Source organism: Mytilus californianus, unplaced genomic scaffold, assembly GCF_021869535.1.
Source record: "Mytilus californianus isolate M0D057914Y unplaced genomic scaffold, xbMytCali1.0.p SCAF_1, whole genome shotgun sequence".
NCBI classification, from domain to species: domain Eukaryota; kingdom Metazoa; phylum Mollusca; class Bivalvia; order Mytilida; family Mytilidae; genus Mytilus; species Mytilus californianus.
Window position 1 is genome coordinate 38,159,183 of NW_026262581.1, and position 27,889 is coordinate 38,187,071.

At 33.5% G+C, this 27,889-nt stretch overlaps 1 protein-coding gene and 1 long non-coding RNA gene across 5 annotated transcripts in view; one reads left to right on the plus strand and one right to left on the minus strand.

Annotated features, from left to right (window-relative positions):
* Positions 1–27,889, plus strand: part of LOC127702419 (kelch domain-containing protein 10-like) — a 174,687-nt gene that overhangs the window by 134,216 nt on the left and 12,582 nt on the right. For all 4 annotated transcript variants that reach the window (XM_052206636.1, XM_052206644.1, XM_052206623.1 and 1 more), the window contains 3 exons: positions 2,186–2,233; positions 4,638–4,777; positions 23,098–26,765. In XM_052206636.1, the coding sequence (XP_052062596.1) occupies positions 2,186–2,233; positions 4,638–4,777; positions 23,098–23,304 (395 nt within the window). In that variant the 3' untranslated portion in view covers positions 23,305–26,765. The remainder of the gene's footprint in view (positions 1–2,185; positions 2,234–4,637; positions 4,778–23,097; positions 26,766–27,889) is intronic.
* On the minus strand, positions 14,043–16,726 carry LOC127703630 (uncharacterized). Its single transcript, XR_007983008.1, has 2 exons — positions 15,712–16,726; positions 14,043–15,314 (listed from the first exon to the last, which is right to left on the minus strand). It is a non-coding gene; the product is annotated as an uncharacterized LOC127703630 (long non-coding RNA).

Consider the following 27,889-nt stretch of genomic DNA (forward strand, 5'->3'; position numbering starts at 1 on the left):
CAAATGCAAAGCTGTATCAAGCTAGAATGTTGTGTCCATACTTGCCCCAACTGTTCAGGGTTCGACCTCTGCGGTCGTATCAAGCTGCGCCCTGCGGAGCATTTTATTATAGTTTGTTCATATGTTGTATTGTTACACCACTGTCCCAGTAAGGGGGAGGGTTTGGTGGCTGCTAACATGTTAAACCCCGCCACATTCTGTATGTGTCTGTCCCAAGTCAGGAGCCTCAGTAATTCAGTGGTTGTCGTTTGTTGCTGTATATCATATTTGTTTTTAGTTCATTATTTTGTACATAAATCAGGCCGTTTGTTTTCTAGTGTGAATTGTTTTACATTTGTCATTTCGGGGCCTTTTATAGCTGACTATGTGGTATGGGTTTTACTAATTGATGAATGCCATACGGTGACCTATATATAGTTGTTAAATTCTGTGTCATTTGGTCTCGTGTGGATAGTTGTCTCATTGGCAATCATACAACATCTTCTTTATGATTTTTTATATTCAACCATAGAAGGGTATCTATTCCATGTAATTCATGTAAAATGATGCTGATGACTCCGAACTGTAGTGTAGTGACACTGTATTCATGAACATTTGTGCTCAATCACCAGACTTGTGAACTTTTAGTGCTTTTCATTGACTGTGCTCTAAAGATAATATATGCTTTTAAAACTTGTTATGTTTTAATCAAATATGTTATGTATCTGTTGTTGTTGATCTTGTCTGGGAATATTAATTATTAAAGTATGAAAATGATTTATTTATTTTTGAATACAAACATCTGATATTGTGTGTTTAGAATATTGAAAGTTTATGGTGTACAAATATCCTTTAAGGCACCTCTTTCATCTACCCAGTCACATAATATATATTCAAACATACCTAAATCGTTTGATACTGTCTGACTTTTTCAAACATTCAGATCACGTGTAAAGAAACAAGTACGTTGGTGGTTATTACTAAACAATTGCACTTATAAATAGAAAACAGAGGAAAAATGGTAGTGTAAATATATCTATTTATAACAAAAATATAATATATTTAACACCAGCAGGTCTCAAATTGGTGTCCATAGAAGGCTTCCTTTCTTGACAATCTCCAACAAAAATCCAATTTTTGTCTCACCTGCAACGAAAGTCGCAGTATGCGAGACTTAGGTATTACTATCCGGCAGCGTAAACTATTTGTATAAAGCTTTATGTTTCAGAAGGTAGAAGGTCTGAACGCTTCATACCTTGTATGCAGATACCTTATGTTCCGAAGTTTTCGTCTGTCCTATGTCCTTCTCCTTGACCTCATTTTCATGGTTCAGCAACTGCTTGAAAAAAAATTATAGTTTTTTTTGTCATGTGAATTTCTCACTTATTATGAGTAATAGGATATCTATATTTTGGTATATATGTTCCTTGCAATGTCTACATGTCCACCAGACAGGGTTCACTTGACCTCGACCTCATTTCATGGATCAGTGATCAAGGTTAAAGTTGATTAGGTCCGTTTCTCAAATTCTATAAGCAGTAGGTCAACTAACTGTATGTGGTGTATGGAGTGATTATAATTGGTACATGTCAGTCTGGCAGGTTTCATCTGACCTTGACCTCATTTTCATGGTTCATTGGTCAATGTTAAGTTTTAGTGTTTTGATCTGTTTTTTTCAAATACTAATAGTTATAGGTCAGCTATATTTGGTGTATGGAATAACTGTAAGGTGTACATGTCTGTCTTGCAGATATAATCTGACCTTGACCCCATTTTCATGGTTCATTGGTCAATGTTAAGTTTTTGTGTTTTGGTCTGTTTTTCAATTACACGCATGATAAGCAATAGGTCAACTATATTTGGTGTTTTAGAAAAATTGTAAGGTGTATATGTCTGTCTGACAGGATTCATCTGACCTTGACCTCATGCTCATAGATCTTTGAAAATGTTAAGTTTATGTGATACTTTTAGTAAAACCTTTATCTTTAAGACTTTCAACATAAAATCTATGGTCAGTAAAGCAGGCAAGACATTTCAGCGTGTGCACTCTTGTTTTTTTAACCCGTGCTTTCAAATTTAAAAAAAAAAACATTCACAAAGCACACCCTTATATAAGGCACATGGACTATAACACTGAGGAAACAACTTATGATTTATATAACAAAATTTTATGGTAATTTAAATAAATATTTTTAATTGCATTTAGGATATCCTAGAACTAGAAAGTGTCACAGCTGTTCATTGTTTAGAAATGGTAAGTTAAATACATAATTTGTAAGTGAAAAGGTGTATTTTCAGAAAAACGGAAATGTCTTTCAAAATCATAACTATTAGGTCTGTTTGCCGAAAATAAAAATGGAATTATGATGTATTAGACAAATTTGATTTGAAGATAAACCCAAATTTAAAATGTCCAAAACCAATGATTGATTGGTTGATTGTTGCTTACTTGCTAAATTCAAAGTTTCAAAAACCAAGGATGTAAAATTGAGAATGGAAATGGGTAATATGTCAAAGAGACAACAAACGACCAAAGAGCAGATAACAGACGAAGGCCACCAATGGGTCTTCAATGCAGCGAGAAAATCCCACACCCGGAGGTAGTCCTCAGCTGGCCCCTAAATAAAAATGTGTACTAGTTTAGTGAAAATGGGCGTCCAAACTCCAAAACATACAAATGAACTAAAATTTAAAAATATACAAGACTAATAAAAGCCAGAGGCTCCTGATTTGGGACAGACGCTAAAATGCGGCAGGGTTAAACATGTTTTGTGAGATCTCAACCCTCCCCCTATACCTCTAGCCAATGTAGAATAAAGAAACATATAGCAATACGCACAGTAAAACTCAGTTTAAAAGAAGTCTTGAGTCCGATGTCAGAATAGGTAGCAAAAGAAACTTAAAGCAAAATGACAATAATACATAAATTAACTAAGGACTACTAGCAGTTACTGACATGCCAGCTCCAGACCTCAATTAAACTGATTGAAAGATTATGTCTTCATCATATGAAAATCAAGTACAATCCCTCCCGTTAGGGGTTTAGTATCATACCATCATAAAATATACGAGAAGAACATAACCCGTATCATGCCAACAAGTGGTTTTAGAATAAATGTGTTTATTTTCGATGCAAAGACCCTCTGAGTGAATCAATATTAATACCAAAATATGCAATCCTTAATGACCTGACAACAGTATCGTAACTATATCCCTTCCGAATAAGTCTGTTTAAAGGTTTGGTTAGCTTTTGAGGTGAATGCTGACATTTTTGTGCTTTGTAAAGAATATTAACATAAAAGATTGGATGTGAAATACCTGAACTTACAAGATGTCTGCATGTTGAGTTGTATTTACGAATGATATCCTTGTACCGATGATAAAATTTAGTAAATGTTTTGCCTTGTTCGTGATGTCGAAAACCCTGGTGTAATAATTTTTTAGTAATACAGAGATTTCTTTCGTTAAAATCAAATACGTTGTTACATACACGAGCGAATCGAACAAGTTGAGATATATAAACACCATAAGATGGTGACAAGGGAACGTCACCATCTAAAAATAGATAATTAACAATAGGAAATGAAAAATCATCTCTTTTTTCATAAATTTTGGTATTAAGCTTCCCGTTAAAGATATAGATATCAAGATCCAAGAAAGGGCAGTGTTCATTGATTATAAGTATTAGCTTTATTTAAAATCAGTTCGATAGTAGTTTACTATAGTAAACATTTTTATTTTCAGGTGTAAATTCATATGAAAGGTATAATGTATCTTGATTTTATGAGTTCTCATGGTATTTTTGTTATAATAATTACATAAGCACATATTCTGATTTTGCTGTTTTCACTTTTAGGCAAAGTACATTCCTTCATGCATTGTTATTTATTATTTTTAAACTGTTTTTAATTTTTGCTGGGTTGGACGAAGTCCAAAACTGGCTTATAGAATGGTGATGTTGGGGGGGGCGAGGGAAAGTGGGTACTAATTCGTGTAATCAACTCCTCCTACAGTTTTCAACCCAGATCCCTGAAACTTCACAGGAAGATTTAATATATATTGAAGTTGGGCACTGCTATTGGGGAATTTTTCTCATTTAACCAGACTTGGAAACTTAGTAATTTTAGCAACATTTATGAAAGAGGGTACAAGTTTTCAACCCAGATCCCTGAAACTCCATGGACAGGAAGATTGTACATTTGTTGAAGTTGTGCACCTGGTATTATAGAATTGTTTTAGGAATATTTTCTCATTTTCCAGACTTTGAAACTTAGTCCTTTCTCAGCAAAATCTATGAAAGAGGGTACATAATAAGTTTTGTGTAATCAACTCCTCCTACAGTTTTCAAGCCAGATCCCTAAAACTTCACAAGAAGCATGAGATTGCAAACATGTTGAAGTTGTGGAACTGGCTATCATGCTTGAGGATTTTTTTCTCATTTTTCCAGACTTTGGAACTTAGTCATTTTTCAGCAAATTTAGTCACATTGAGACATTGACCTATTTTTAAACTGCATTTGAATGAAAGTTTCCATGTTGAAAAGGATTTATCTTTAATTTAAAAATGACAAAATGTTAACAAAAAAGAATAAAATAGGCTAGAGGGGAATTTAGATGTTTTCTTCTGATGTTGAAGTAATTCTTGAATACATTTTATAGAAGCCTATGTATGTGGTGGACTTGACGGAGAAGATATAATGGATGATATATGGAAGTTGAATTTAATTACTTATGAATGGACAAAGTTACCAACAAGTTTACATCTTCCAGTCTATTTCCACTCAGCGGATATCACACCAGTAATTATTTAGATTATTTGTATGCTGCCAGCAAAAAAGTTGGAGAGCATGTATAGTTATATCTCTATCCATTCATGCAATTAAAACCTTTATGCTGCTGGCTTGATAACTATATTTTCCCGATTATCACTACTTTTGAGAAAACAAAAAAATAGTGTATTTAGGTGAACATTCTCTACAATTTTTTTTATCCATATACATTTCAAGCAATATATTAATGAAATTTATACTAAGATATTGTAAATACAAAGTGATGTGTATGTGTATAACCATACTTGTCAAGAACTCTAAATTATTGAAAATATCATATGTTCTAAAAATAGTAATTAAAGTTTAATATTAAAAGTGGAATTATCTTCCTTTGTAAATAATTGTAGTTGAAACATTGAACGGTGTACATGTCTGTCCTGCAAGGCTCATCTGTCCTTGATCTCACTCATTTTCATAGTTCATTGATCAATATAAAGTTTTCATTGTTGGTATGTTTCTTGTATACCATAAGCAATAGGTCATCTATATTTTGTGTGTGGAATGATTGTAAGGTGTACATGTATTCCTGGCTTGGTTTATCTGACCTTGACCTCATTTTCTTAGATCATGTTAAGTTTATGTGATACTTGTAGTAAAACTTTATATTTAGGACTGTCAAAATGAAATCAATGGTCAGCAAAGCAAATAAGACATTTCAGCTTGTGCACTCTTGTTTTATTGCAAGATATGATTTCTGTATACTAGCAAATGGTTGCAGCAATTTCTTGGAGCAAACTGCATGCATGCAAGACTAACATTATGCTCATCATAAAATTGCACCAAACAAAACTTTTAAATTTTCGATTGCAATATGCTCACAGCAACCTCGTAGACGATAATGTAACTTCTGCATGCATGCGCTAGCAAACTTCAAGCATGGCATTGAATGCAAAATAGTAGTACATATGATTAAAATTCAGATGTAAAATTTAATCTAATGACTGAAGCCTGAAATATAGCTTTGAGTACTGTGATTGACCAATTTTGGTTGGTCAAGCTGTTATACACCCATAGAACTATCATTAAGTTAAATAGAGCAGTTAGTATATGAGTACTTAATTAAGACAAAAATATCAAGCAAAGTCAGTGAAGCATGATAATTAGATCTGAGTGACATATTTTTAATAAAAGGTTGTTATACTCAAATAGAGGGGGTCTCATTGGGGGGTTCTGATCCCGGATCCCGCTTACTGTTTAGACAGATTCCCGTATCCCGCTTTCACTATGTACGTAAGCAATTCTCATTTTTTTGTAATTTCCCGTATCCCGCTAGACTTCATTTCCCATTTTCACGGCACAATAATTTTGACTTTCACGTGTCACGCTAACAAAAAATCGGCAATCCCGCATCACGCTTAGACCCCAATGAGACCCACAATAGATGCACCATTAAACAAGATTATGGAATCATAATTTTCTTTTTACTTTAAAACTGATTTTTGACTTAAAGTTTAAAAGCCAGTTAATCATGAAATAGGAGTTATATATATGTGATCCTCATCTTCAGTCCCTGTCTGCTCCAAGATGCAGACACCCCAAATTATATAGTGTTAATTAATCAGATCTGGACAAGCTGGTGCATTTTATATCCAACACAACGAATTTGTACATTTTTATACCCCATGCAATGACTTTTCCTCAGTACATATGTCATCACTTTGTTGTCACCAGGATAGCAACCTCAGTTTTTGTCAAATCCTTTCTAAACTTACAGAAGGGTTCAACTCAACAAAACCTCAGGTGAGTTTAATAATCAGAAAATTTTCTTGGAAGGGGTATGTATAAAATTATTCCATACTAATTCTTGTCAACTGAATTATAAGCCCTTCATTTTTTACCAGATCCTTTTAAAATTTAGATGAACGTTTCAACTCATCTAAAACTTGAGTGACTTCAATAATCAAGTTAACCTAAAATGGATCCATTTTTGGAACGATTGCAATATGATTGCAAATATTCCCTAAGGCATCGGCCTCAACTGTAAGTATAGCCAGGTTGGATACTATTAGATTTGTGTCCTACTCCAAAAAAATGGAGTCAAATATGTTTTGAATACTAATTTTAGACGGTAATTTTTAAATTTTGAGTTATCACATACTTCTTTTTAGCTCACCTGGCCCAAAGGGCCAAGTGAGCTTTTCTCATCACTTGGCGTCCGTCGTCCGTCGTCGGCGTAAACTTTTTACATTTTGAACTTCTTCTAGAGAACCACTGAATGGAATGAAACCAAACATGGCATGAATGTTCCTTATGAGGTGCTGACCAAGTGTTGTTACTTTGTAGCCGATCCATCATCCAAGATGGCCGCCAGCGGGGGACTTAGTTTAACATAGGACCCTATGGGAAATGCATACAAATGACTTCTTTTAGAGAACCACTGAATGGAATGAAACCAAACATGGCATGAATGTTTCTTATGAGGTGCTGACCGAGTGTTGTTACTTTGAAGCCGATCCATAATCCAAGATGGCAGCCAGCGGGGGACTTAGTTTAACATAGGACCCTATGGGAAATGCATACAAATGTCTTCTTTTAGAGAACCACTGAATGGAATGAAACAAAACATAGCATGAATGTTCATTAGGAGGTGCTGACCAAGTGTTGTTACTTTGTAGTTGATCCATCATCCAAGATGGCTGCCAGCAGGGGACTTAGTTTAACATAGGACCCTATGGGAAATGCATACAAATGACTTCTTTTAGAGAACCACTGAATGGAATGAAACAAAACATAGCATGAATGTTCCTTACAAGGTGCTGACCAAGTGTTGTTACTTTGTAGCCATTCCATCATCCAAAATGGCCGCCAGCGAGGGACATAGTTTAACATAGGACCCTATGGGAAAGGCATACAAATGACTTCTTTTAGAGAACCACTGAATGGAATGAAACAAAACATAGCATGAATGTTCATTAGGAGGTGCTGACCAAGTGTTGTTACTTTGTAGCCGATCCATCATCCAAGATGGCCGCCAGCGGGGGACTTAGTTTAACATAGGACCCTATGGGAAATGCATACAAATGACTTCTTTTAGAGAACCACTGAATGGAATGAAACAAAACATAGCATGAATGTTACTTACAAGGTGCTGACCAAGTGTTGTTACTTTGTAGCCGTTCCATCATCCAAAATGGCCGCCAGTGAGGGACTTAGTTTAACATAGGACCCTATGAGAAATACATACAAATGTCTTCTTTTAGAGAACCACTGAATGGAATGAAACCAAACATGGCAAGAATGTTCCTTATGAGGTGCTGACCAAGTGTTGTTACTTTGAAGCCGATCCATCATCCAAGATGGCAACCAGCGGGGGACTTAGTTTAACATAGGATCCTATGGGAAATACATACAAATGTTTTCTTTTAGAGAACCACTGAATGCAATGAAACCAAACATGGCATGAATGTTCCTTATGAGGTGCTGACCGAGTGTTGTTACTTTGAAGCCGATCCATAATCCAAGATGGCCGCCAGCGGGGGACTTAGTTTAACATGGGACCCTATGGGAAATACATACAAACGTCTTCTTTTAGAGAACCACTGAATGGAATGAAACCAAACATGGCAAGAATGTTCCTTATGAGGTGCTGACCAAGTGTTGTTACTTTGAAGCCGATCCATCATCCAAGATGGCAGCCAGCGGGGGACTTAGTTTAACATAGGATCCTATGGGAAATACATACAAATGTTTTCTTTTAGAGAACCACTGAATGGAATGAAACCAAACATGGCATGAATGTTCCTTATGAGGTGCTGACCAAGTGTTGTTACTATGAAGCCGATCCATAATCTAAGATGGCCACCAGCGGAGGACTTAGTTTAACATAGGACCCTATGAGAAATACGTACAAATGTTTTCTTTTAGAGAACCATTGAATGGAATGAAACCAAACATGGCATGCATGTTCCTTTCGAGGTGCTGACCAAGTGTTGTTACTTTGAAGCTGATCCTTCATCTATGATGGCTGCCAGATGGGGACAATGTTTAACAAAGGACCCTATGGACAATACATACAAATGTCTTCTTTTAGAGAACCACATACTGAATGGATTGAACCAAACATGGCATGAATGTTCCTTATGAGGTGCTGACTAATTTTTGTTACTTTGAAGCTGATCCTTCATCCATGATGGCCGCCAATGGGGGGACTTCCTTTAACATAAGACCCTATGGGAAATACATACAAATGCTTCTTCTAGAGGTGCACTGAATGGAATGAAACCAAAACATGGCATAAATGTTTCTTATGAGGTGCTGATTAAGTGTTGCTACTTTGTTGCTGATTTACTGTTCAAGATGGCCACCAGGATTTTTTATTAAATTACAGGACCAATATTAAACCAAATTTGGCCTCACTCATTATTAGGGTATCTGTTATGATTTTAATCTATTTTTACATGATTTCCAAAACCAAAGTAGAATCAGGTGAGCGACACAGGCTCTTGAGAGCCTCTAGTTTGATAAGCTTATAGCTTTGACAAAAACGAACTGCATGTTTACCGAAAATCTCAATGGAATTAAAATGTATATCACAATCATGACTTTGCGGATCTGCTGCACTCAGAAGAAAATATAACAAATCTTAATGAGACAGCATTTCCAACGTTACATCCAAAGAAAATTGAGAAGTCCTGATATTAATTTCAAGGTTAGTGTTTTGACATTTATGAATGAATTTAAAGTATAACCCTCTGTCTATGATTTTGCTATTATAAACTTTTAATCATAAACTTTTAAATTATGCATGTTCTGAAGTTTCAGTCATTTGGTATGTTTATGTAACGGTTGTGCTTTTCTACGGAAATCTCCAGACAAGTGCATTGACACTCAAATTTCCATGTATGTGCATTTCGCGATAATTCACGCCTACAAACCGATTCTTTTTAATTAAGTTTGAGACAAACAATAAGAAATATTTTTGTTATACAACTGCAAAATTTTTTGCTTTCGTATAATGTTATGGTGATGTCTGCCTCGTCATTCTAAGACATTTTGGTTCACAGACAATAACTTGAGTATAAGTGGATGGATCTCTATGAAATTTTAGCACAATGTTCCATACCACAATAGGAAGGTTTGGATTGATTTGGGGGTTATTGTCGTAGCAGTTTTGTTATAAGGGGCCATAAAGGTGCCAAAAACCAGCATTTTTCTGGTTCGTAGACAATAACTTGAGTATAATTGTATGGATCTCTATGAAATTTTAGCAAAAGGTTTCATACCACAATAGGAGGGTTTGGATTGATTTTGGGGGTTATTGTCGTAGCTGTTTTGTAATTAGGGGCCAAAAACAAGCATTTTCTGGTTCACAGACAATAACTTGAGTATAAGTGTATGAATCTCTATGAAATTTTAGCACAAGGTTCCATGCTTCAAAAGGAATGTTTGGATCATGGCTCAAACTGTTTAATAATAAAGGGCAGAAAAAGTGCCAAAAAACTAGGATTTTCTGGTTTCTGGACAATAACTTGAGTATAAGTCTATGGATTGCTATTTAACTTTGCCACAAGGTGTTATACCATAAAAGGAAGTTTGGGATTGATTTAAGGGGTTTTGACCCTAACAGTTTAGTAAAAAGGGGCCAAAAAAAATACTTTTGTAATTCTTTGTATACATTGCTTATTTCTTGACCAATTTCAATGTTATTGAATTCTTGGGGTTATTGTTGCTGAACATAACCTGGTATTCAGAATTTGGATTGTGGGCCCTGTTTTTGAATTGATCCATATTAAGGTCCAAATAGTCCAAAATTAAACTTTGTTTGATTTCATCAAAAGTTGAATTATTGGTGTTCTTTGATATGCTGAATCAAACCGTGTATTTAGATTTTTAATTTTGGGGCCTGTCTTCAAATTGGTCCACATAAAGGTAAAAAAAAAATGATTCTTGGGGTTCTTTGATATGCTGTATCTAAGCGTGTATTAAGATTTTTGATTTGGGGCACATTATTCAAGCTGGTCCAAATTGGGGTCCAAAATTAAACTTTGTGAGATTTCATCAAAAATTGAATTATCGTTGTTCTTTGATATGCCCAATCCAGCAGTATTTTAGATTTTTGATTTTTGGGCCTGTCTTTATATTGGTTGACATTAAGGTCTAAAGGGTCCAAAATCAAAATTTGTTTGATTTTGAAAAAAATTGAATTCTTGGGGTTCTTTGATATGCTAAATCTAAGCGTGTATTAAGATTTTTGATTTTGGGCACAGAATTCAAGTTCGTCAAAATTGGGGTCCAAATTTAATCTTTGTTGGATTTCATCAAAAATGGAATTTTTGGTGTTCTTTGATATGCCCAATTCAACAGTGTTTTAGTTTTTTGATTTAAGAGCATGTCTTCAAATTGGTCCACATTGAGGTCCAAAGGGTCCAAAATTAAACTTTTTTTGTTTGATTTAGAAAAAAAATGAATTCTTGTCGTTCATTGATATGCTGAATCTAAGAGTGCATTAAGATTTTTGATTTTGAGCACAGTATTTAAGTTGGTCAAAAATGGTGTCCAAAATTAAACTTTGGTTGATTTCATCAAAAATTGAATTCTTGGTATTCTTTGATATTCCCAATCCAACAGTGTTTTAGATTTTGGGCATGTGTTCAAAGTTGGTCCAAATTTGGGTCCAAAATTAAACTTTTTTTGTTTGATTTCATCAAAAATTGAATAATCCGTGTTCTTTGATATGCCCAATCTAACAGTGTATTTTGATATTTGATTTTGGGTCCGGTTTTCAAACTGGATACTTTGGACCTTCATGTGGACCAACATGAAGGTCCAAAGTATCCAAAATTAAACTTAGTTTGATTTTAACAAAAATTGAATTCTTGGGGCTCTTTGAAATGCTGAATCTAAGCATATTACTAGAATTTTGATTTTGGGCACAGTTTTCAAGTTGGTCCAAATTGGGGTCCAAAATTAACCTTTGTGCGATTTCAACAAAAATCGAATACCGGTATATTGGGTTCTTCAATATGCTGAATCTTACCGTGTATTTGGATTTTGGATCCCATTATCAAAATGGTCCACATTGAGGTCCAAAGGGTCCAAAATTAAACACGGGGTTCTTTGATATGCTGATTCCAACCACACATTTAGATTTTGGATATTGGACCATAATTGATAAATGTCCAATTTTATATTATTTTAGTACTTAGACCACATTCATTCTGTGTCAGAAACTATGCTTTATCAAATATATAATCACAATCCAATTTCAGAGATGTATTGCACAATTAATAGAAATCGTAAGTAGAGTCATAGTTAAAAATAGATACAGCATCATATCTAATTTCAGAGAAGAAATTATGTGTATATAAATATCCTTTGAAATTTACACTTCATTATTAGATATTTTGAATATAAGTAAAGGTAAATTTTATAGATTTTTATATAGACTTTGTATTCAGTCTTACATATAAACCATTATGTAGTATTTTCTTTTTGTTGTGTGTGTTAATGTTTAATTTTTACTTGATCTGTTTGGGGGTCCAGATTTGCAAATATTTTTTACTTGATCCTGTTTGGGAGTCCAGATTTGCAAATATCATTTTCATTAGATAATTATCTATTTTTATTCTTCCTATAAAATTACACACAATTTGTATAATAGATTTTTACAATTAACTAAATATACACATTTGTACATGTATTTGGATTAGGACAATTTACTATTAATTTATTCATGCAATAATTTCCACCTTTTATCAAGATAACAAACATGTGGTAATTATCAACTAACAAAATTATAATTGGAGTGACAGATATATTTTTGATTTTGGGCCCAGTTTTCAAGTTGGTCCAAATCGGGGTCCAAAATTAAACTGTGTTTGATTTCAACATAAATTGAATATATATAGGATTCTTTGAAATGCTGAATCTAAACCTGTATTTAGATTTTGAATTTTTGGGCCCAGTTTTCAAGTTGATCCAAATCAGGGTCCAAAATGAAACTTTGTTTAATTTCAACAAAAATTGAATTTATGGGGTTCTTTGAAATGCTGAATCTTAACCATGTATTTAGAGATTTTGGGCTCCTTAATCATATTGGTCCACATCGAGGTCCCAAGGGTCCTAAATGAAACTTTTGTTTGATTTCGTCAAAAATTGAATTCTTGGGGTTCTTTGATATGCTGATTCTAACAATGTACTTAGATTTTGGATATTGGACCATAATAGGTATTGTGTCCATACTTGCTCAACTGTTCAGAGTTTGGCCTCTGCAGGAAAATCCGGTTTGCTGTCACTCTGACAGCCTCTTGTTTGACCTTGACCTCATTTTCAAGGTTCATTGCTCAATGTTAAGTTTTTGTGATTTGGTCTGTTTTAAAAAATGTGTCCGATGACCCCGCCAACCAACCAAGATGGCCACCATGGCAAAAAATAGAACATAGGGGTAAAATGTAGATTTTGGCTTATATCTCTGAAACCAAAGCATTTAGAGTAAATCTGACATGAGGTAAAACTGATAATCAGGTCAAGATCTATCTGCTATGCAATTTTCAGACAAATTTGACAACCTGTTGTTGGGTTGCTGCCCCTGAATTGGTAATTTTAAGGAAATTTTGCAGTTTTTATACGACCGCAAAAAAATTTTTGTGGTCGTATATTGGTATGACGTTGGCGTCGTCGGCGTCGTCGTCCGAAGACGCATTAGTTTTCGCACTCTAACTTTAGTTTAAGTGAATGGATCTCTGTGAAATTTTACCATAAGGTTCAATACCACAAAAGGAAGGTGGGGATTGATTTTGGGGGTTATGGTACCAACAGTTAAGGAAAAAGGGGCCAAAAATAAGCATTTTCTAGTTTCAAGACAATAACTGTGGAACGGTGTATGGATCTCTCTGAAATTATACTACAAGTTTCCATACCACAAAGGGATGGTTAGGATTTGCTTTGGGGGGTTATGGCTCAAACCGTTTAAGAATTAGGGGCAAAAAAGGGGGAAAACAAGGTTGTCCTGGTTAATGGACAAATACTTTAGTACAAAACATAATTTAAAGCAGTGTAAGGGAGATAAATCAAATACATCATTGAAATTATCTCCCTTACACTGCTTTTAAATTATGCATAAAGTAATGGTTAATGAACAATTAAGATAATTTAAAACAGTGTAAGGGAGGTAATCCAAATACAACGTTTTGGTTACTTCCCTTACACTGCTTTTAAATTATGTTTAAAGAAATGCATATTTATAAAGGAAGACCAGTAAAAATATCTGCAAAGGTTGCATCTTTTTTTTTTACAAAGCCATATGAAAGATTTGACACTATATTTTAAATTCTATTATAAAATAGATTAAGTTAGCACTATGGTAAATTTAAATGGGTAATTATGGTTGCAAATTCCATTGGAAATTTGAATTGAGATTATGACCATACCTTGAGGGAAAGGATTTTTTGGGGGTAAAAAGAAATTGTGGGGGGTCAATTTTTTCTCATTTCAGATTTCAGAAATTAAAAAGAATTATTCTTTAAATATTATTTTTTTTCAAATTTCAAATATTGAAAAATTTCAAGAAGTAATCTTTAATTGCACAGTATGGCACATTAGATTTGTAAAATCTTTGACCACATTTATTTATTCGTTATGCCGAATCTAACTGTGTATTTAGATTTTTAATTTTGGGTCCAGTTTTCAAATTGGTCTACATTAAGGTCCAAAGGGTCCAAAATTTAACTTTGTTTGATTTTAACAAAAATTGAATATATGGGGTTCTTTGATATGCTGAATCTAAACATGTATTTAGATTTTTGATTTTTGGCCCAGTTTTCAAGTTGGTCCAAATTGGGGTCCAAAATTAAACTTTGTTTGATTTCAACAAAAAATGAATATATGGGGTTCTTTGATATGCTGAATCTAACCATGTATTTAGATTTTTTATTTGTGGACCCCGCTATTAAATTGGTTCATATTGCGGTCAAAAGGGTCCAAAATTAAACTTTGTTTGATTTCATCAAAAATTAAATTATTGGGGTTCTTTGATATGCCAAATCTAACCGTGTATTTAGATTTTTAATTTTGGGTCCCGTTTTTTAAATTGGTCTACATTAAGGTCCAAAGGGTCCAAAATTAAACTTAGTTTGATTTTAACAAAAATTGAGTTTTTGGGGTTCTTTGATATGCTGAATCTAAACATGTGTTTAGATTTTTGATTATGGGCCCAGTTTTCAAGTTGGTCCAAGTTGGGGTCCAAAATTAAACTTTGTTTGATTTCAACAAAAATTGAATATATGGGGTTCTTTGATATGCTGGATCTAAACATGTATTTAGATTTTAGATTTATGGCCCAGTTTTCAAGTTGGTCTAAATTGGGGTCCAAAATTAAACTTTGTTTGATTTCAACAAAAATTGAATATATATGGGGTTCTTTGATATGCTGAATCTTACCATGTATTTAGATTTTTTATTTGTGGGCCCGCTATCAAATTGGTTCATATTGAGGTCAAAAGGGTCCAAAATTAAACTTTGTTTGATTTCATCAAAAATTGAATTATTGGGGTTCTTTGATATGCCAAATCTAACCTTGTTTTTAGATTTTTAATTTTGGTTCCTGTTTTTTAAATTGGTCTACATTAAGGTCCAAAGGGTCCAAAATTAAACTTAGTTTGATTTTAACAAAAATTGAAATCTTGGGGTACTTTGATATGCTGAATCTAAACATGTGTTTAGATTTTTGATTATGGGCCCAGTTTTCAAGTTGGTCCAAGTTGGGGTCCAAAATTAAACTTTGTTTGATTTCAACAAAAATTGAATATATGGGGTTCTTTGTTATGCTGAATCTTACCATGTATTTAGATTTTTTATTTGTGGGCCCGCTATCAAATTGGTTCTTATTGAGGTCAAAAGGGTCCAAAATTAAACTTTGTTTGATTTCATCAAAAATTGAATTATTGTGGTTCTTTGATATGCCAAACCTAACCGTGTTTTTAGATATTTAATTTTGGGTCCCGTTTTTTAAATTGGTCTACATTAAGGTCCAAAGGGTCCAAAATTAAACTTAGTTCGATTTTAACAAAAATTGAATTCTTGGGGTACTTTGATATGCTGAATCTAAACATGTGTTTGGATTTTTGATTATGGGACCAGTTTTCAAGTTTGTCCAAGTTGGGGTCCAAAATTAAACTTTGTTTGATTTCAACAAAAATTGAATATATGGGGTTCTTTGATATGCTGAATCTAACCATGTATTTTGATTTTGGACATTGGACCATAATAGGTAAATTAAAAAAATTGAAGTTCTTAGACCACATTCCTTCTGTGTCAGAAACATATGCTGTGTCAAATATTTAATCACAATCCAAATTCAGAGCTGTATCAAGCTTGAATGTTGTGTCCATACTTGCCCCAACTGTTCAGGGTTCGACCTCTGCGGTCGTATCAAGCTGCGCCCAGCGAAGCATTTTATTGGTTATTATCTTGAATATTATTATAGATAGAGATAAACTGTAAACAGCAATAATGTTCAGCAAAGTAAGATCTACAAATAAGTTGACATGACCAAAATTGTCAGTCGATCCCTTTAGGAGTTATTGCCCTTAATAGTAAATTTTTAACAATTTTTCGTAAATTTTTGTAATCTTTTACAAAAATCTTCTTGTCTGAAACTACTGAGACAAATTTAACCATACTTAGCCATAATCATTATAAGGGTATTTAGTTTAAAAAAATTGTCCTATGACCCCGCCTTCCAACCATCATGGCCGACTTGGTTAAAGTTAGAACGTAGGGGTAAAATGCAGTTTTTGGTTTATATCTCTGAAACTAAAGCATTTAGAGCAAATCTGACAGGTGGCAAAAATGTTCATCAGATTTAGATTTATCTGCCCTGAAATTTTCAGACGAATCTGACAACCCGTTGTTGGGTTGCTGCCCCTGAGTTAGTAATTTTACAAAATTTTGCAGTTTTTTGTTGTTATCTTAGATATCATTATAGCATCTAATATCTAATACTATTCATTATGATTTTAACCTTATTTTACATGATTTCCAAAGCATCAGTAAATACAGGTGAGCGACACAGGCTCTTGAGAGCCTCTAGTTCTTAAGCTATAAGCATTAGGTCAACTATGTTCGGTGTATGGAATGATTGTAATGTTTATATGTCTGTCTGGCAGGTATCATCTGACCTTGACCTCATTTTCATTGTTCATTGGTCAATGATAAGTTTTTGTGGTTAAGTTTGTTTCTTCGATACTATATTTGACATATCAACTATATTTGATCCATGGAATGATTGTGAAATGTACATGTCTTTCTGGCAGGGTTCATCTGACCTTGACCTCATATTCTTGGTTCATTGGTCAATATAAAGTTTTCATGGTTTGGTTTGTTTCTTGTATACTATAAGCAATAGGTCAGCTATATTCAATGTATGGAATGATAGTAAGGTGTACATGTATTTCTGGCTAGGTTTATCTGACCTTGACCTCATTTTCTTGGATCATGATAAGTTAATGTGATACTTGTAGTAAAACTTCATATTTAGGTCCATCAACTGGATCATGATAAGTTAATGTGATACTTGTAGTAAAACTTCATATTTTGGTCTATCAACATAAAATCAATGGTAGTAAAGCAGGTGAGACATTTCAGCATGTGCACTCTTGTTTACATAACCTTTGTGATTTATCTAAATAGTTTTTTGCATATCTAATATCCGTTTCTATGTTAAGGGGGTGTGCACTTATTCTGATCTTGCATAATGCTTTTTAAAAATCTTTAAATTCTATCTATTCCAAATATTTTTCTTTACCAAAGAAATTTTAAATGAAATATCTATTCAAGAGTTTACCTTTTAATATCTGATTTAGAGTTTTTTCTCTAAAATCTATCCAACAATTGAGAAAACTTTTACATAATTTATCCTTAACTATATTATATTATCAGCCAACATTTATATTTAAGTTTGGAAAGTCTAGTTCTTTCAGTAAAAATTTAATACTTGAAAATTATGTGGTAATAATTTTAAGGGGTAATGCTTTATTACAAATATATGCGTCATAGAATATATCATCCTTTTTGTTCTCCAACCTGAAAGCATATTATAAAATAGCCAATAAAATTTGAAAAAATATATGAGGAATCTCCCTTATTCAGACATAATAGCAAAATTATTTGCTTTTCTGTTAACCCCAAGAATATATTTCATAAATTTAATAAATTCGTAATGATTTTTCAGATATATCTTTTGAATAAATCTTTTCTAAAATGTAACCATTCTTCTTCTTACATGTAACTGAAGTAGTTGAAAATATTCCCCATATTTCACTGCCATACGTTAAAGTAGGTTTAATTGTATGGTCATAAAGATGCATTTGAGTTGAGACACTAGGGCTTGGATGATGCTAGATATCGACAACAAAGTGATGACATATGGACTGTCCCAGGGGTTAGGGGGAGGGTTTGGTGCTAGCAAACATGTCAAACCCTGACACATTCTGTATGTGCCTGTCCCAAGTAAAGTCAGCCTGTAAATCAGTGGATGTCATTTGTTGCTGTATATCATATTTGTTTATCTTTTATTTGTTTTGTACATAAATCAGGCTGTTAGGTTTCTCTTAAGAATTGTTTTACATTTGCCATTTTTTTAGCCTTTTATAGCTTACTATGCGGTATTGGGTTTTGTTTATTGTTGAAGGCTTCTATGTCATTTTGGTCTCTGGTGGAGAGTTGTCTCACAGGCAATCATACCACATCTTCTTGTTTATATATTGTAATTTAAAACAAGCTTTCAATGATTTCTTGTATAGCTCATCTTTAGACTGTGTAAATTTACCACTAGATACAAATTAATCCCCAAGTTCTTATAACACTTTACACATTCATGCTGTAAACGGGCAATTTATATGTTTTCCTGGTTTGTTAAAAATTTAAATTTTGTTTTATGCAAGTTTACATATAAACACCATTTTGAGCAATATAAATGTAACCTATCCATTCTCTCTTGTAAACCATCTTGTGTTTCTGAGAAAATTACAATGTCGAATGCATACATAACACAATCAATTCTGTTCTTGTTTAGATCAACAGGGTCAGCACATGCATATTGACGATTTTTCTGACAGATCATTTATGAACAACTTTGCCTATAAAAGACCCAAAACTAGGAGTTCATTCATTTTCAACTTTAACCCATAGTTTATTGTCGAGCCTGCGACTTTTGTGGCAGAAAGCTCAACATATGGATAGCGACCCGGCGGCGGCGTTAACTAACTTCTTAAAAGCTTTATATTTTAGAAGTTGGAATACCTGGATGCTTCATACTTTGTATATAGATGCCTTATGTTACGAAGTATCCGTCTGTCACATGTCCATTGTCCTTGACCTCATTTTCATGGTTCAGTGACTACTTGAAAAAAAAAGTTAAGATTTTTTGTAATGTTAATTTCTCTCTTATTATGAGTAATAGGATAACTATATTTGGTATGTGCGTACCTTGCAAGGTCCTCATGCCCGTCAGACAGTTTTCACTTGACTTCGACCTCATTTCGTGGATTAGTGAACAAGGTTAAGTTTTGGTGGTCAAGTCCATATCTCAGATACTATAAGCAATAGGTCTAGTATATTTGGTGTATGGAAGGATTGTAAGGTGTACATGTCCAACTGGCAGGTGTCATCTGACCAGGAGTGTTTGACCTTATTTTCATGGTTCAGTGGTTATAGTTAAGTTTTTATTGTGTTTTGGTCTGTCTTTCTTATACTGTATGCAATAGGTCTATTATATGTGGTGTATGGAATGATTGTAAGGTGTACATGTCCAACTGGCAGGTGTCATCTGACCTTGACCTCATTTTCATGGTTCAGTGGTCAAAGTTAGGTTTTGGAGTTTTGGTCCTTTTTTCTAATACTATATGCAATAGGTCAACTATATTTGGTGTATGGAAATATTTTATGATGTACATGTCAGTCTCGCAGGTTTTATTTGACCTTGACCTAATTTTCACGGTTCATTGCTCAGTGTTAAGTTTTTATGTTTCGGTCTGTTTTTCTTAAACTATATAAGCAATAGGTCAACTATATTTGTTGTATGGAAGGATTGTAAGCTCTACATGTCTGCCTGGCATGGTTCATCTGAACTTGACCTCATTTTCATGGTTCATTGGTCAATGTTTAGTTTTCTTGGTTAAGTCTGTTTCTTAGAAACTATAAGCAATAGGTCAACTATATTTAGTGTATTGAATGATTGTAAGGTGTACATGTATTTCTCTTTTGGTTTATATGACCTTGACCTCATTTTCTTGGATCATGTTAAGTTTATGTGATAGTTGTAGTAAAGCTTTATATTTAGGACTATCAACATAATATCAATGGTTAGTAAAGAAGGCGAGACATTTCAGCGTGTGCACTCTTGTTTTTACTGTAATTGTCTTTTTTAATGAAAAAAAATTGCGTTTTAAAGGTCTACAAAGCAAGCCAATGGTTTACCACCCTTTTTATACGACCGCAAAAACATTTTGCGGTCGTATATTGGTATGACGTTGGCGTCGTCGTCGTAGTCCGAAGACACATTGGTTTTCGCACACTAACTTTAGTTTAAGTGAATGGATCTCTATGAAATTTTACCATAAGGTTCAATACCACAAAAGGAAGGTTGGGATTGATTTTGGGGGTTATGGTACCAACAGTTAAGGAAAAAGGGGCCAAAAATAAGCATTTTTGTAACTTCCAGACAATAACTTATGTGTAAGTGTATGGATCTCTCTGACATTGTACCACAAGATTCCATATCACAAAGGGAAGGCTGGAATTGATTTTGGGGGTAATTGCCTCAAAATTTTAGGATTTAGGGGCCAAAAAAGGGGCAAAAAACAAGCATTTTTTCTAGTTACATGACAATAACTTGTGTGTAAGTGTTTGGATATTTCTGAAATTGTACTACAAGGTTCCATATCACAAAGGGAAAGCTGGAATTGAGTTTGGGGGTAATTGCCCGAAACGTTTAGGAATTGGGGGCCAAAAAGGGGCCAAAAATAAGCATTTTTATAGTTTCCAGACAATAACTTGTGTTCAAGTGTATGGATCTCTCTGAAATTGTACTGCAAGGTACCATACCACAAAGGGAAGGCTGGGATTGATGATGGGGGTAATTGCCTCAATATTTTAGGAATTAGGGGCCAAAAAGGGGCAAAAAACAAGCATTTTTCTAGTTTCAGGACAATAACTTGTGTGTAAGTGTATGGATCTTTCTGAAATTGTACTACAAAAGAGGGACGAAAGATACCAGAGGGACAGTCAAACTCATAGATCGAAAAACAAACTGACAACGCCATGGCCAAAAATAAAAAGACAAACAGACAAATAATAGTACAGATGACACAACATAGAAAACCAAAGACTAAGCAACACGAACCCCACCAAAAACTGGGTTCCATATCACAAGGGAAAGCTGGGTTCGAGTTTGGGGGTAATTGCCCTAAACGTTTAGGACTTTGGGGCCAAAAAGGGGCCAAAAAACACATTTTTCTAGTTTCCAGACAATAACTTGTGTTCAAGTGTATGGATCTCTCTGAAATTGTACTGCAAGGTACCATACCACATAGGGAAGGCTGGGATTGAGTTTGGGGGTGATGAATCATAAGGGGGTTCAAAAAATTTGGGGGGGGATTTTTTTTTTTTTTTCTTTTAAAATTTTCCATTTTAAGTTGGTTATTTCTGATTTATATTTAAAAGCAAATAATAATGATATGGTAGGAGATACACACCAAACAGGATGTGTAAATTATTATATAATAAGAATTGTGCAATAGCAAGAAATTTTCAATTGCACAGTATTGCACAATAACAAGAAATCTTCAATTGCACACTATTGCGCAATAGCAAGAAATCTTCAATTGCACAGTATTGCGCAATAGCAAGAAATATCCAATAGCACAATATTGCGCAATAGCAAGAAATTGTCAATTGTACAGTATTGCGCAATAGCAAGAAATATTCAATTGCACAGTATTGTGCAAAAGAAGATACTTCGTATAAATTGCTTATTTCTTGACCAATTTCAATGGGGTTTTATTCTTGAATTCTTGGGGTTCTTTAATATGCTAAATCTAACCGTGTATTAAGTTTTTGGATTTTGGGCCCCGTTTTTAAATTGGTCCACATTGAGGTCCAAAGGGTCCAAAATTAAACTTTGTTTGATTTCATCAAAAATTTAATTATTGGGGTTCTTTGATATTCCGAATCTAACCGTGTATTTAGATTCTTAATTTTTGGTTCCGTTTTCAAATTGGTCTACATTAAGGTCCAAAGGGTCCAAAATTAAACTTAGTTTGATTTTAACAAAAATTGAATTCTTAGGGTTCTAGATATGCTGAATCTAAAACATTTTTGATTATGGGCCCAGTTTTCAAGTTGGTCCAAATCGGGGTCCAAAATTAAACTTTGTTTGATTTCAACAAAAATTGAATATATGGGGTTCTTTGATATGCTGAATCTAACCATGTATTTAGATTTTTTATTTTTGGGCCCCATTATCAACTTTGTCCACATTGAGGTCAAAAGGGTCCAAAATTAAACTTTGTTTGATTTCATCAAAAATTGAATTCTTAATTGATATGCTGAATCTAACCATGTATTTAGATTTTGGATATTGGACCATAATAGGTGAATGTCCAATTTAAGATTTTTAAGTTCTTAGACCACATTTATTCTGTGTCAGAAACCTATTCTGTGTCAAATATTTAATCACAATCCAAATTCAGAGCTGTATCAAGCTTGAATGTTGTGTCCATACTTTCCCCAACTGTTCAGGGTTCGACCTCTGCGGTCGTATCAAGCTGCGCCCTGTGGAGCATTTTATTATTATTAATAGAATTATCAATCAGTGTTTTTTTTTATTAAATATGTGGTCAGAAATATTTGATTTTTTACAAAACCCAATTTAGGATTTACTTATTGTCATTTTTTCTTCTAAAAACTTATATAATCTTTTATTTAAAATAGAAAGGAACAAATTATCAAGACACAAGTTAATTGTTATATCACTGTAATTGTTTGGTTTGATTTGGTTACCGCTGTTTAAAAAAATGGTGACATATATGCAGATGACCACTGTGTAGGGTAATTACCAGTAGACAGCACTTGATTACAGAGTCTTAGCAGCAGAGGTAAAAAAAGCTTGCTAACTAAAGGTTATTTCATTGATACCTAGGGTATTACATCATTCTCCTTCATCTGATTTGACTTTATCTATATAAACATCTGACAAAATTGTTTTAATTGCATTTACTGTTCACTATTTCAGGACTGTAATCCTTTAATAATGAACACATACCTTATTTTAATTCATTTTGAATCTGTTTCAGGATGGTTGTTTGTACATATTTGGAGGTGTAACACGTATTGATGATGTCAGAACAAACTGTGTACAAAGAATCTGGTTAACTTTGCCCACTCTTCAAGAGCTGTGTTGGGAGAATATGTGTTCAACATTAGACATGAATAGACTACAAAAACACAGAAGTGAATTATTTGAAATTGGAATTCCTATGCACTTTATAGAACGCCTGTGATATTTTACCCATAAATTGTGAAAATACTTTAAATAACATACACGTTTGAAGGATATGCTTTGAACCATTGCATATATTTTGATAAGGAGGATAGAATTCTGTCTTGCCTTCAATGATTAGGAAGATACTATACATGTATTTACTGGGTTTGATGTCAACAGCTGTTTTATTTGACTGGAAGACTGAACTGTTTGCACTAAGTTGATGGCTTATGGCAAACAAATCAGATTTAGGGTAAAAAAAAACATGCTGGTGACCACTTAGAACTGTTTTGTAATACCTTCACTCCTGAAAATTATGTTTTTCCATAATAGAGACTGAAATCATACAAAAAATATCTGTTATACAGCTGATCAGGAACCTATGGGCAAATACAGAAACAATCGGTTCATAACACTTTTATCAAAAACTGGAAATCTTCAAATAAACTAAGAAACTTATAACTGTTGGGCAAGTACCAGTTATAATTTATTTTTTGTCAAATTGATGAGATTTCTGATTGCCTGTCCAAGTACTTAATCGTTGCTAATGCTCTTCATTTTATCATGCAAATATAAATACAACATTTACCAGTAACAGTTTTTTAACTTGCTGGATAATCTTAGCTTGCCTGTTGATCAATGGATATTTTCATTTTGATATAATCTTATCCAGCCCCAAAACTTTTTATCTGTTGACATATTTGGCATGAAGTTCATCACGACTTTCATGTGACCTACCTTTGACCTCCAGGTGACATTATTTTTGTCTGGAACAAAACTTTTTTATCCTATGACCTAGAGCCTTTATTATATAGCTGCAGCATAAAGATATGAATAATGACCTTATACTTTGACCTTTAAGGTCAAATAATTTATTTTTTAATGTTCACCCCAAAACCATATATATTCTTGCTTGACAAGACTTTTTCAATGCACTGGAGGGTTTTGTCACAGGGGTCATCCCATGTCCCCTCGGATAATAAATTGTTAAATATCTCAAAAATGGTTCCCATCCCTAAACAATAAATAGTCTTAATTGCCTTGACAATACCATTCTAGTACAGACCTGTGTTTTGTGGTTTTCATTTATTTGAAAAACTTTTATGCATGCTATGATAGATAAAGAGGGACATATGGTTTAGTCCACTTCAACAGTTCCATATAGTTAAGTTAAGTTTTTAATTTATTTCTGTTTTTTAAAGTAAACAACAGGAAAATAAGTAAATAAATATGTGCATGTCACTAACAAATACTATATCATAACAGTTTAGATGGTGTGTAGAAATTGGAGGGTTTGAATTCGAAGTTAACAATAAAAGAAAATAGTTAATGCCAAAAATTTGTCTGTTTTTGGTTTGTTCAATGTTTTATGTTTTACTGGTTCTTTAACTTATATATTTTAATTTTGCATGAGACAAATTGGGCTGATATTAAAAAAGAATAATACACTGTAGTCATGGTGTAAAAAATGGAATGATAGAAGAATAATTAAAGTAATATAGTTTTTGTCTTGCCTGTGTCTCGCCCTGCAACGAAAGGATTACCATCCAGCGGCAACGGTGCATAAACAATTTGTATAAAGCTTTATATTTCATAGGGTAGAAGACCTGGATGCTTCATACATTGTATTCAGATAAATACCTTATGCTAAGAAGTTTCCATCTGCCATATGTCTATTGTCCTTGACCACATTTTCATGGTTCATCCACTGCTTAAAAAATGTTTAGTTTTTTCGTCATGTGAATTCCTTGCTTATTATGAGTAATAGGATAACTATATTTGGTATATGGATTCCTTGCAAGGTCTACATGTCCGTCAGAAAGGTAATCAAAAATAATAATGACAAACATTTTTCTTTCTTTCGTAAGGAAAACTATATCAATGTTAAGAAAGTGATTACCAAGATATATAATAAACCATCAAGGAGCTGTGTATTATTTGATATGCTTTCTAATGTTCATCTATTATCTTATTGTGAATACATTTTGTACATGTATCCTGACAAAGTGATTAAATCAAAAATCTTAATGCAGAGTAAGATGAAAAATCAAACAGCATGATCAATAATATTAGGGCATGCCGGTGAGAGGGATGTAAGAAAACTTTCAACATCACATACATCTTGTTTATGTAGTTCTAAGACAGTCACAGATAAAAAAAACTAGGAATAAACATGGGACGAGACACTATTGGGGTCCTAATGGGCAGGTATATCTTGCTTGATTTACATGTACCGGTATATGTTCATACATATGTTCATATTTCCCTTACAATGTGAAACTATGAGATTTACTCCAAAAACTTGGTGTTAATGGTGCAATCTGATTCGGGAAAGCTATAATTTTTCGGTACTTTATTTTTCTACATGATATCTCGCAATGGGGATATAATTTAAACCATTTTGTATAATCGAAAATATATTGTTGATTTAGGAGAAAGTGATTTACGCGATGAAGTCTAAAAGATAAATTGTGTGAATTTAGAACGCGATTCTAAACGGGATTTTAACCTTAATTATTAATTTTACATAAAAAATCTACTTGTTTTGTATACCCTAATGTAATATTCAAACTCCCTCAAGTCATGAAAAAATGAAACTTTTATTTTACCGCATGATATAATTGGACTTTCAATAACAGGTGGCCCGAAGTTACGTTACGTGACTTTACATCGACTTTTTGTCATTATGACGTTTACCGCCATAAGCCTGGAAATGTCATGGCGAGTCACATATTATCTTGAAAGTTAAATAATTGACAAAAATGAGAGATAAAAAAATTTGCGATTTCAGAAAATGCTGCATATAAATAATGCTAATAAAATTAAGAATGCAAGTTTTATTTTTGCAAAACCTATCCCTTCACAATTTTGGCAATAATAAAAATATATAAAAAAATTTGAAAATACAGAATAAGATTCTTGATGAAAAATAAAAAAAATGTCATGATAATGATTTTTGTCTTTGTATAAGTGATCATAGTCTCACACCACTGGTAAAAGTGAACAGTCTACTGGTATAAGGCTTAATTTATTTGTCAATGATTTTGCGATTTTGAAATGTATGAAATAATGTCTGTTTTGTTCTTTGAGTTGATAAAGTCTTTCAACTTTAAATAACATACTCCATGTAAAGTATTGAATTTTACTAGGGCATTTCTAATGTACATAGTTTTCGTTTCTGTTTTTATACGACCGCAAATTATTTTTGCGGTCGTATATTGGTATGACGTTGGCGTCGTCGTCGTCGTCCGAAGACACATTGGTTTTCGCACTCTAACTTTAGTTTAAGTGAATGGATCTCTATGAAATTTTACCATAAGGTTCAATACCACAAAAGGAAGGTTGGGATTGATTTTGGGGGTTATGGTACCAACAGTTAAGGAATTAGGGGCCAAAAAGGGGCCAAAAATATGCATTTTTGTAACTTCCAGACATAACTTGTGTGTTAGTGTATGGATCTCTCTGAAATTGTACCACAAGGTTCCATATCACACAGGGAATGCTGGGATTGATCTTGGGGGTAATTGCCTCAAAATATTAGGAATTAGGGGCAAAAAAAGGGGCAAAAAACAAGCATTTTTCTAGTTTCATGACAATAACTTGTGTGTAAGTGTATGGATCTTTCTGAAATTGTACTACAAGGTTCCATATCACAAAGGGAAAGCTGGAATTGAGTTTGGGGGTAATTGCCCAAAACGTTTAGGAATAAGGGGCCAAAAAGGGGCTTAAAATAAGCATTTTTCTAGTTTCCAGACAATAACTTGTGTTCAAGTGTATAGATCTCTCTGAAATTGTACTGCAAGGTACCATACCACAAAGGGAAGGCTGGGATTGAGTTTGGGGGTGATAAATCATAAGGGGGTTCAAAAAATTTTTTTGGGGGGGGGGTTTCCTATTTTTTCTTTTTTTCCTTTATTTTTCTTTTAAAATTTTCCATTTTAAGTTGGTTATTTCTGTTTTATATTTAAAAGCAAATAATAATGATATGGTAGGAGATACACACCAAACAGGATGTGTAAATTATTATATAATAAGTATTGTGCAATAGCAAGAAATTTTCAATTGCACAGTATTGCACAATAGCTAGAAATCTTCAATTGCACAGTATTGCGCAATAGCAAGAAATCTTCAATTGCACAGTATTGTGCAATAGCAAGAAATATCCAATAGCACAATATTGCGCAATAGCAAGAAATTGTCAATTGTACAGTATTGCGCAATAGCAAGAAATATTCAATTGCAAAGTATTGTGCAAAAGAAGATACTTCGTATAAATTGCTTATTTCTTGACCAATTTCAATGGGGTTTTATTCTTGAATTCTTGGGGTTCTTTAATATGCTGATTCTAACCGTGTACTAAGTTTTTTGGATTTTGGGCCCCGTTTTTAAATTGGTCCACATTGAGGTCCAAAGGGTCCAAAATTAAACTTTGTTTGATTTCATCAAATATTGAATTATTGGGGTTCTTTGATATGCTGAATCTAAACATGTATTTAGATTTTTGATTATGGGCCCAGTTTTCAAGTTGGTCCAAATCGGGGTCCAAAATTAAACTTTGTTTGATTTCAACAAAAATTGAATATATGGGGTTCTTTGATATGCTG